Below are 12,240 nucleotides of genomic sequence, written 5' to 3'. Positions count from 1 at the left end.
TCTTGTGGCCATATATGAGCAAACAAAGAAAAGTCATTCTCTAAGCATGCCTAACAGACCCTGAGAAACATAAGCAAGGAGATGGCTTTTACACAATAGAGCAGGAAGGAAAAATTAAAAAATTGAAATAACATGTGAAAAATCGTCGGCCTCCTGGGATGTGTCCTTTAGTTATGAAAATTTAGCTTAGACCACCAGTAATATGCCTAGACCAGCTGAGGATGAGAAAGCATAAGATGGCCATGGTGGATGGACAGGAGGAGAACAATTGTGCTGCCATGGACAACTGGATCGCCAAGGGTGTAATCCCTCTTTTGAACTTAGGCAGATCAAGTAGACTCTACATAAGTAAAGATACAGCAAATGTAAATATACAAAAAGGAAAACTAAGCTTTTATAGACTAAAATTTACATCTGACAAAAGTATTATTTTCTTGTCATATAAATATTAAAAAAGTGAACAACCAATGGGTCAAAAGGAAAACAGGATCAAGTTCAGTTAAAACAGAATGACAGCCTTATCACAATGCAATATAACCTCAAGTGTATATTACAGTGGGAAGAAGCCTATCCAAAATGTTCTCTACTGTAATTCCAACCCCACATGACATACTGCCCAAACAATGGAGACGATACGAAGATAACCAGTTGCTATGGTTTTCAACATGAATAGGAAGACTACAGATGAGGTTTAGGACAATGACACTATTCATGAAATTACAATGATGGAGATGTGCCATTATGAATTTGTCTAAACTCTTAAGATGTACAGCATTGAGTGATATAACCTGCATAATATGTATATAATGTGCATGTATATTTAATCAAATGTGACGATCATTTCAAATTAAATAAATAGGAATTGATAGTATTTTTTAGTGTAGTCAAATATATACATACTTTAATCCTGATCCCTGAATTTACATCAGGAAAAATCACTCCATTTCTAGGGAGCTTAGGGGCCAGGCAAAGTTGTACCGCATTTCCACTCTGACACTGTATTAGTGTCATTATGAAGCCATTCACTGTGAGACTTGAGTCAGGGTGTAAGATTGGCAAGAACTCAAATAGTGTGGGTTTGCAAATTACACAATGACACAGTGGCAAAGCCCTAGGAAGATGTGGTAAGTCTAACTCAGAAGAAATAGTAAGGTATCAAAATTTAAAATAACACTGGGAAATTAATGATCTTTATGTGCACATGCAAAAGTCTACCAGTGAATATAAAGGTAGAGAAATAAAAATATAAAATACAGCCAGGTGGTGGTGGTGCACACCTTAATCCCAACACTCGGAGGCAGAGGCAGGTGGATCTCTGAGTTTGAGGCCATCCTGGTCTACAGAGTGAGTTCCAGTTTAGCCAGGGCTACATAGAGAAACCCTGTCTCCAAGAACCAAAGTTAATAATAATGATGATGATGATGATGATGATGATAAATAAGAAAAATTTAAAAAGTAAAAAGTAAATCTTAAAAAATCATAAAATTTGGAACATATTTAAAAAGAATTGTGCAAAACTACCATGTGGAAAAACTGTAAATATCCCTCAAAAAATAGAAAAGGAGATTTGAGCAAATGAAAGACAGGCATTGTTCTTAGAGAGGATGACTCACTTGCATAATTTTATCAATGCTCTTTTAATTTATCAGTGTAAACTGTAGCCAGTAAAAACAATGATGGTATTTTTAATGAAGCTAGATAAGACTGATGCTAAACTTTACATGGGAAAAATAATTCAAGTGTACACAGGAAAATATTGAAGATGAGAAACTACGGGACTGTTAGCCATTAAAACATGCCACAAAGCTCGTGTCATTTCAAACACGGAACCTGTATGTGGGCAACCATGTAAGAATAGCACAGTTCACTGCACTAACTCAAGTCAACTTTGTTTTTCCTGATAGCTGTATAGAGTTGAGCTAGGAAAGGTTGGCCTCTGCCATGACATGTCTGTTACATGCATGAGCTCCCAGTAGCTGTGGCTCTGCTCAAGGTCAAGAGGGTTGAAAGTTCCAGCATTGAGGAAGGAGGGGTCCTTCACCCCCACGATAGCTGGAAGGCCAGTGGCAGTTGATGGCTGCTGAAGGGACAAAGTCACTTTTCTTTGGGGGAAGGTGCCCAAGTGAATGACCCCACACATGGGCATATGGACATCACTAATTGGACTCATAGAGCTGAGAGAGAGAGAGAGAGAGAGAGAGAGAGAGAGAGAGAGAGAGAGAGAGAGAGAGAGAGAGAGAGAGAATGAAGTTGGGAGGCAGACGGGAGATATGTTTTGTGGGAGTGGGGGAAGAATTGGAAGGGAGGAGAGTATACAGATACGAAAGTTTCAAAAAAGTTTAAAATAATAAAACCTAGCGACTGAGGAGAGGGCTTTAGAGGGCTTGATACTCTTCCAGAGGACGTGAGTTTGGTTCCAGCACCAACCTGGCAACTCACAAGCACCTGTAACTCCAGCTCCAGGGGATCTGACACTTTCTGTTGGTACCCAAGGGCACTCACAGTCAGCTGCACGCACATACATAGTAAATGAAACCTAAAATCTTAAAAAAGTAAATAAAAACTAATACTTCCCCAAATGTAGAGTCAACTGAGGTATCCAGGCAAACGTGTTTCTTTTCTCTCAGTCCTAGCTGAGAATCCGTGACAGCCTCTTGCTACTATAAAATTTCTGCCTTTAGGTCAAATTCACCCTGCCCTCCCAGAGCTGTTTATTCTCTCCCGGCCTGTTCCAGCTCCTCTCAGATTAAATGGTAACTGGAAGACTTCCATAGCAGAGCTTATTAGTGGCTTTCTTTCGTTACTTTATATTATAAACACGGTCGAATGCTGTCCCCGTGCCACGCTCGGCTGCACTGAGTGGCAGCAATAATTTTACAAGGTTACTTGAACCACAGAGCAGACGCTTTCCAGCCAGAGAATGGAAGAATCCTCTGCCGCTCCCCAAAGCCTGATGTCTTCCTGGGTTGGCATGAGGAGTTGCATTCTGTTGAAAGAATGGTACTTCAGTGATAAAGAGCAGGAAGATTAAGGGTGTTTGTTTTCATCATAGTTTTTACTTTTTAAATCAGCGCTCTGGATCGTGAGTTTCACTGTACCATTTCCATCCACACTTGGTTCTTGCTCATCTGTCCACACTGCCCTTAGCCCCGCCTCCCTCCACAGCCTCCACCCTGCTCTCATATTACATTTATCCTAATATTCTTTCATCTCTTCTTCTTTCCCCTCAACCTTCACTTAAGAGTTCTCTCTTACTGTTGTCTAGACTCTAGTTCTCTGTTCTATCCCTCACACACTCACACACATAAAAATAAAGATCTAGGATTTGCATATGAGAGAAAATGTGCTATTTGTCTCTCAAGGTCTGGGGTAGTTCACATAAGATAATAATTTCCATTGCCATCCATTTTCCTACAAATGTCATGATTTCATTTTATGGCTTAATAAAATTCCATTGTGTATATATACCACATAAATGTGGTTATTGTTGCTGTGAATCACCCATGGGATACCCTAAGTGAACCCAACTCAGTACTGTGGGGGCTGGCCCTAAGCATCTAGATTTCTTTCCAAGTTCTTTATGTGATGGTGATGTCCAGAGTGGTTGAAAGAAAGTCACGGTTCTGCAGCTGGCACCATTTCATTGTCAAAACTTAAATTTCCACTGGACTGAACAAGTGCTCTGTCTAGTCCAGACCCCTAGTGCTGTGCCATCAAGCTGTGCTGACTGACATTAAATCATCTCTTTCTTCTCAGGGTTCTTTTTCCTCATTCTCTGACATACACACAGCATCCCAAAGTGACCTCCTAAAAGCATAAACCAGGGGCTGGAGAGATGGCTCGGGAATGAAGAACTGTTGATGTTCTTCCAGGGCACTTGAGAGGGATTCCCTGCACCCATGGTGGGGCGCTCACAACCCTTAATTTCAACTCCAAGAGTTCCATCGCCCTCTTCTGGCCGCATAGGCAATTGCACTCATATGACCCTTCCACCACATCTAATCCTGGCACTCAAAACATGATCTCAAAATAATGATCAAGCCCCAGAATTCCATTTTCTTGCTTAGAAATCTTTGTTTGAAATTCTTTTTCTTCTTCTGCTTTTAGTCTCTATTTTAGAATAATCCACATTTTACTCAACTAGTCAAGCAAATATATAAAAACTATGTTATAGCCCTCTCTCAAGAGTTAACTGAGCTGAACTGTGTGGCTCAAATGTTGTAAATTATATTACTGTGTTTCTATTGAAATCATCCTTACCTTTCACAAATGAGGCCACTCAATCTCACTGTTAACCCTTGGCTCTAGCACATTTATCCTTCTAAGTAATTAGAGGGATTAATTAGTCTCCCTGTAACCCCCCTTTATAACCATCTACTCTCTTGTCATGCACACATCTCACAAAGCTCAAGTCCCAGAAGTCCATTTTCTTACTTGAAGCCTTTGGGATAAACATAAACTTAACAACTAAGAACTTTTACCTGAGAAAATTCATCTATTATGAAAATAAAATCATTTTAGCTTTGATCTGCTATTAAATTCTTTAAATTCTTGAATCTCTGGTTACATTAAAGAGTCTAAAATTCATGCTGAAACCTGAAGGGGCTGGTCCTGCAGACCCAAAGCTGCAGGATCTCTGTGACACAAGGCAACAACAGGATAACCAGGAGGAGTCCCAGGGAGGGCCCAGTGTAGCAGAAGCCAGAGGCCTCGAACCAGACTAATGACTCATTGCAATGAACACTTACAAGTAAAGATATATGGACTAAAGAGGATGCTGTATCACACTACAGCTTCCACACTAGGACATTGGTGGATTTTTTTTCTTTTTTATGTTAGTTTTTTGTTTGTTTTAAACAAACAAAACTTTATTTTTTTGGGGGGGGAGGTTGCAAGAGCAGAGGGCACATATGAAGGGACAGGGAGATGAGTGGGATTAGGGTACATGGTGTGACACCCATAAGGAATCAATTATTAAAAAAAAGTCTAAAGTTCAGAAGAATGAGTATAAGTCTCAACTGTATTCTGAATACTCATCTTTGTATTCATAGATAGGTGCAGCTCTCACCCCTCATCAGAGAAGCTTCTTTTTCTGGCAGAAGAAACCACCACAGAAATCCACAACTAGTCAAAAGGCAGAGAACAACAGACTCTTGGGTGCCCATCACCGATTGATGCATCTAACAACACAACCTGTATACCTAAGGCTCAGGGAGCAAGGTAGAAGGCGGTGTGTGTGTGTGTGTGTGTGTGTGTGTGTGTGTGTGTGTGTGTGTGTGTAAGAGCCAGAGGACCAGCACATCTGCTACAAGACAGCACTTCATATCCAGGCCCATATGTAACACGTGTTTATGAGCTAGAAGACACTGTAATCGTTAAATTGCCTCAAATGACCTTGAACAAATCCTTGAGAGACTACTGCTAACATCTCTGGAAAATAAAGCAGGTGATGAAGAAGAACAGAGCAGTTAGCTGTCAGGACCTTTTTATAAGCAGTGTGGAATTAAAGATAACGAGAACAATGTTTTAACCGTTGATGAAAAATGACAAAATTTCAAAGAAACAGGAAAAATGAACATCTTTGGATGATGAGGTAGTAGAGAAAGACTTTATGCAAAAGAAGATCATTAAAACAACAGTGATCCAAGATTCAGAACAGCCCTCCCCAAGGCAGATGCTCTTGTAACTTCAGTTACAGCAATTGCAGGTGGGCTAAGAACAATACTCATTTAAAATAATTACATTGAAATTAGATTCTGCATCCTGGGTGAAAGAAGTCAGGCAAATCCTATTTGTTCCAAAAAGCTTCCACTAAACTTGATGGAATAAAAGAGGAGAGGATCATATAAATAACAAACTTTTATTAACCTCAAGCTTTAATTGTTCACTCAAAACAATGTCCTTCTCAGGACAGCACCAATATGCAGCTTCATTTCACACTCCACTACTTCCTTCTCAACAAAACCAGGTGTAATGTAATGTTTGATTTTGATCTGTCATTAATGAATGTGTTGTAAATTAGAAAAAAAAAATAATATCAGTTAACCAACAAAATTACCAACCCCCGAAGAGTCTCTGTGGGCTAAGACCTGTAGTCTGCACAGAGGGAGAAGCCATCGTACAGTCCTGTCCTGGAAGCTACCTAGGGCTCCGCCACTAGGGAGTTGATAGTACTCTGGTTTACTTAATAAGAAGTCAACTTATTTTCTTGGCATTGTGCTGCATCTGTGACTCTGAGTTAGACTTGGGGTGTATTTATGAAGCTAAGAGAAAATGTGGAAGCTTTATCTCACATAGTGTCTGCAATTTATGGTATGATTCAAGAGCATTTTACCCCTAGAGCTTCTGGTCTACGAAGGCTTTCAGGAAAGAGAGTGGTTCCATACCAAGCCTGAAGCCAAACTCAACATTTTAAGGAATATACAAACAAACTTGATATGTCTACTATAAGCCTAATTGCATTTATTCTAGATATGAAGTCCAAATTATACATGCATTTAGCAAGAATTGGAAGCATTTCGTATTACTAATTCAGTGGAGTTTACGACTCCAATTTTGTTTACAATTCTTAATTCTGTATCATTGACCAGCTATGCACAGAAGACAAATCGGCTGGGATTTCATCAGAATAAAGATGCAGGCAGAGAGTCCAGAGTTTGCATCTCTAATAAAAACCCTGGAATACAGAATGTTCCCAAATCCTAAGACATGTGATACACACTAGTGGATGAGCTACACCTGACCCTCTGTGAGGGTCCCAGTCACAAGCCAGCGGTCTGGAAAACATTATACACATGTACCTTCTGGCTAAGCACATAGGAAACATAAATTTAGATTAAATTACCATTGTCATTCTGAAAAGGATTCAAAGCTTGAAAGTGTTCTGGCCCCATGAACTTCAATTCATATTCAATTTCCTGTTTCCTTAGGATCCCTGATGGGGTAAATGTAGTCTAAACTGCTCTTCATAGGTAAACTTCAGAAAGAATCTGTCTCAAGCTTCCCACAAAAAGCATGTTTTTGTAAAAGAAATTTAATTTTCATCATTTTTTGTTTCAAATGTATTATCTTTTAATCAATGATTTACCTCTGGTCCTGGAGGGCCAGATGGTCCCTGGGGTCCTGGGTCACCTGGTTGTCCCTAAAAGGGGAGGGAAAAATCAAAATAAGAATATTAATGTAATAAACATAACTGAAAGTGGAATCTGGCATTTTGCAGTCGAACAGCATTTAATTCATCATGTCAGACAAAGTTGTGATGACTTTCCAGAGACTTAGTTTGTAAGGTCTTTGGATTGCTCTTCCCGTCACTTCCTGTCAACGCCTGAGAGTATCAGCCGCCTTCCCTGGCTTCAGACTTCACACACTCATCACACCGTCACCGTGAAACTTACCTATATCTGATGTCTGTGGTGCAATACATACCTGCTGATGTTAGCTATACAAATTCACCAGTCAGGTGGCTCGGGCAAGAGACGTGTAGGTGTGAAAATGTGCATGTGTGCGTATATGTGTGTATATGTGCATACATGCACATGCATGTGTGTATGTGAGCATGTATGTGTATGTGCATGTCTGTTTATGTGCATGCACACGTGTGTGCAGGCACGTATGTGTGACCATGTATGTGTGTATGTGTATACACATGTATACATATGTGTGTGTGTATGTTTCTCCAGACAAGATGATAAAGCAGCAGTGGGAAGTTTTAGAAGAGGGTTTGCGTTTTATAATCAGAGTTCTAGGGCACTTCTGAAACTTTTTCTCCTCTTTGCTACAGTAAGCGGCTTGATGAAATAATTGTGACTCACCTGGATTGAAACCCTTGCGGCTAGGTGTCTCTAAATCTCTCCTGTCTCATCAAAAGGACAGGAAGGACAATGACGAAGCTACAGAGTCATTGTGAGGATTCAGGGAGATAGTGTCTGGACAGTGCAGAGCCAGGACACACCGGAGGATCACTAGCACTAATTAACCAAAGCGACAGTGACGGACTGTCCACTTCCTGCCCGTGTTCCTCACCTGGCTTTCCCTGCAATTCCCAGATTGCTCCGATCCTGGAATTAAATGTTGAGGGCTTGGTTTCAGCACTTTGGAAGGCACTTTTGATATTCACACTGAAGCGGTAAAGCTGGGCAGAAGATGGAGGGGGCGAGCGTATGCCCTGAAGCCAGAGAAGGCACCGGGGCTGTCCAGGGTAACAGCGTAGACCAGGGGAAGGAGTATGAAGCTCTCTCGCTTTCACAGGAAAACTGCTGAGTTTCCTGCCTTTCCTCTAAGCCTCCATATGAGCTTTTCATCTGATTAAACTCAGCCTAAGACAACATCAGTTGCAGGATACAGCATGAGGGGACCCATTTCCTGACGACTGCAGCTTCCCATGTTGACCAGCTCCCTTCGTGGTGCTAAGGCCTCTGACATGAGAGGTTCAGAACAACTGTCACACCAGAATTCAGACGGTTCTGGCAAAGGCTCATTTTTGAGTGGCAGAAAAAAACTTGTAATCCATCTGAGTCAGTGTACAAGGAGACTTAAGTCTAAAAGGGACAAGCGCCTCTCTTAGTGATGGGGTGGGTCTCACTGGCGCCCTCTAGTGGCAAAAACCAATTAGGACGCCAACGAAGCACCCAAGAAAAGACAGCACATATCCTCAGGCCTTTGACTTAACTGACCAGGAAATGTTAAAAAAGAAATTGGGGAGCAGTTGTACTAATATTTCATAATAATTATTTATTTTATAAAACTTAAGTTACCATCTTTCTATGGATGTCAGTTTTCCTTTATAAAATATTTTATGAAGATTTTCAAGTAGCTTTCAGAATGGTGCAGTGTCAAGTAAATCTCTATCAATAAGGAAACTTCCAGTATAAAATGTTAAGGGGGCAGCAAGATGGCCCAGTGGCCAAAGCACTTGCCACCGAGCCTGATCTACAGACTGAGTTCAACATGCTGGGGAAATCACATGGTAGACGAAAGGAAAAGACTCCTGAGTTGTTCTCTCTCTCTCTCTCTCTCTCTCTCTCTCTCTCTCTCTCTCTTTCTCTCTCCATACACACACACACACACACACACACACACACACACACACACACACACACACACACACGTAAACAAGAATGCTACAATAGTCTTTGTTTTCTCTCGCTCAGGGTAGGGGGAGGAGGGTTCCTGACCCTTCCAGAGTGGTAGCTTTCCCTGATTTCTGAACTTGCTGAACAAAACCTCCCCTGTTCCAGAATGCACACACCTTCCACATCAGGCCATTCCTACATCTGGAAAATATTCTTTCATGTTATAACTCAAATCCACTTGTAAGCAATTAGAGCAACCAGGAAAACCTAAGATGACCGAAAACCCAAGCTAGGACTGAGGAATACAGCCTCAGGAATCATTCCTTCCATGGAAGCAGACAAAGCTTTTAGGTAGACACGAACTTGCCTCACCAAGTGTGGCAGTTTTTCTCTTAAGAAGTCAGTACATTGATTTTGTGTAAAAAAAATTTCATAAAATAGGAGTCTCCTATCCTTACTGGAGAAGGTTTTCTGGCCAAATATCTTGGTATTAGTAAGATGGAAATGAGTTTAGTCACCAAAAAAACAGTTCTCTCATTAATATATCATATGTGTGTGTTCATACGGGTGTGCATGAGTGAGCACATGCGTGTGTGTGTGTGTGTGTGTGTGTGTGTGTGTGTGTGTGTGTGTGTGTGTGTGTGTAAGCCACAGGTCAATCTTGGGTGTCATTCTGAGGCATCATCCACCTTATCTTTTGAGACAGGGTCCAACATTGAGACCTGGGTCTTGTTGAATAGGGTAGGTTGGTGGTCAAACAAGCCCCAGGACCATCCTTTCTCAGCCTCCCACCACTGAGATCACAAACACACACGCACCACTGCTGAGCTTGAACTTGGGTCCTCATGTTGCACAGCCAACAGTTTACTTAATGAGCCATATCCCCAGCGCTTGTGAAAGTCAGCTGTGAGTCTAAGCTTTCTTGAGCTCAAAGCATATATTTCTCAAAGTTTGGTAAAACTGCAAAAGGTCAACCATCTCCCTGGTAATGGAATCCCCACTGACATTAAATTATTTTATTAGAATACTACAGGAACATGGACAGTGAGTCAGTAAAACTCATTCAGACCATTTTCATGCCTCACCAGAAATAAACTTTATTAGCATTTGTTGTGATTTCTTTTATGAAGGAAATATTAAGTTAGTATGTTAAAGGTAAAACAGACTTCTCTTAGCTTAGACTACAGAGAGAGTGGCAATGCACAGTAAAGTCTCCCTCTCTCAAACTAGAGAAGTATTCATAAGCACAATATAATCTGACTTTCATCTCAAACACAAGAAATCGGGCATTGTGATAATTAGATACCCGAGGTCATAGAGGGTCAAATGTCAGAGCTGGGACTTAAACGCATGTCGTTATCTCTTAGTCTCATTACTCATTTCTCCTGTGATAAGCATGCTATGATATAAACTGGATCAGAGGTTGAGCAACTTAGCAATGATTAGCCTAATGTGAGCCTGAGGCTGACTTCAGTGTTCTTACAATACGAACTGTAGAGCATGTGACAATAATATTGGATTTATTTTTAGTTATCTGACTTAGGTAACTGTGTTCTGTCACTTCTTATGACTTTCAAAGGATTTCTAAAAATCATCAAAATACAAAAAAGGAAGAAAAAGGAAGGCTCTGGCCTTCTTTACCAGTCACCTCAGACACCAGGAAGTCCCTGCTGCTTAGTTCAGGCTCCTTTAATCTGTTAGCTGTCATCTTGACCAACCCTCCTGCCCTATTAGGAACTGCTGAGTTGTCAAGATTCAACTTCAGGGTGGACGGGCACATGGTCAATTAGATTAATGGAAAATAAAAATAGGTCATCCATTGGCATGCCATTGGACAAAGTGTAAAAAGTATTCTTTGGATTAAGTAATTCCTGGGAAATATTCACAAGGTGCTAAATTCTGAAACATATTCCTGCTTCCTGAGAGAAGGGGGTAGAATTAGAGAGAGTCTAATAAAGTGCTCAGGAAAATGTAATTTTAATATTTTATTGTGAACTTTAATTCTATATCCAATTTTCTATCTATGATACTTTTTTTATAGCTATAGACAACATTAACTTTTTTTTTCTTTTTAAAGACAGGGTTGCTTTGTGTAGCCTTGGCTGTCCTGGAACTCACGCTGTAGACCAGGCTGGTTTTGAACTCAGAGATCAACCTACTGAGTGCTGGGATTAAAGGTATATGTCACCACTGCCTGGCAAGTATTAGCATCTTAAAACAGCCTTAAAATATGAAGCTCTAAATCAGCATGGCACCATGATTGCGAGTCTGGGCTGTGGCATACCTCATTACCTACATTCACTCAGGTGTCCACTGACCGACTATGGGACCTCATGCAAGTTAATTAACTCTCTGTCTTAATATCATTCATCTATAAAATAAATAGTGCCAACTTCATAGGATCGTTGTGACTATTAAATCAAATATGTAATCCTTACAACAATGCCTAGCACTTCCTAAAGAATAAGGCTTAGGTAAGACCATTACCATTGTAAACATTCAGAGGTCTATTTTTAACTTAAGCTTTCCTTGTTTTCTTTATGGCTTTGTTGTTGACACAAGGTATGAATCAATCTATGGAAGTCGTGCGGAAAACCTGTGGGCCCACTATCTCCTAAGACTGAGGAGAGAGATGTGAGGCTGGTAGGCATCCACCTCATGCCATACATCCTGCCAATACCATTAACAGCATCAAGATTCTGTGCTTATCACAAAAAGCAAAGTGAAGTTTCAAACCTACTGAAGGTCCTGACTTTCCTCTTATCCCTGGTGGTCCTGGTGACCCAATGGTGCCCTAGAAGAAGAAATTAGAGGGAAATTGTTATAGTAAAGAAAACTTTCTGCTTGTATACTTCTACAAATATTCATGGATGTGTTTTAGAATTAAACATCATATTGATACCATAGCCTTTCAAAATGCATGGCTGAAACAATAAGTCCTCCTTTCTTTAAATCAATGCATTTAGTTTTTCATTTTTATCAAATGAGTGGTATGAAAGGTACCTTGTCTCCAGGATACCCGGGTTTTCCTGGTTCTCCTACCATGCCTTGTTCACCCTAGGAAGCACAATTTCACAGAGAGACAAAGCAGTATAAGTATGGTGATACACAAGAAGGCAAGTATTCATTATAGAAGAAAAACTCTATGATTTTTCCCTACTTCTTAGAA

General features: G+C 40.5%; 1 protein-coding gene across 1 annotated transcript in view; it reads right to left on the bottom strand.

Moving 5' to 3' along the window:
* Window positions 1-12,240, bottom strand: part of Col24a1 (collagen type XXIV alpha 1 chain) — a 269,283-nt gene that overhangs the window by 173,640 nt on the left and 83,403 nt on the right. The window contains 3 exon segments of the mRNA XM_037207167.1: window positions 7,088-7,141; window positions 11,812-11,865; window positions 12,075-12,128. Coding sequence (XP_037063062.1) covers window positions 7,088-7,141; window positions 11,812-11,865; window positions 12,075-12,128 — 162 coding nt within the window.

The sequence above is a fragment of the Peromyscus leucopus genome, chromosome 6 (genome assembly GCF_004664715.2).
Source record: "Peromyscus leucopus breed LL Stock chromosome 6, UCI_PerLeu_2.1, whole genome shotgun sequence".
NCBI classification, from domain to species: domain Eukaryota; kingdom Metazoa; phylum Chordata; class Mammalia; order Rodentia; family Cricetidae; genus Peromyscus; species Peromyscus leucopus.
Note: the sequence above shows the minus strand (reverse complement) of the source record. Positions and strands in the feature narration are given on the sequence as shown.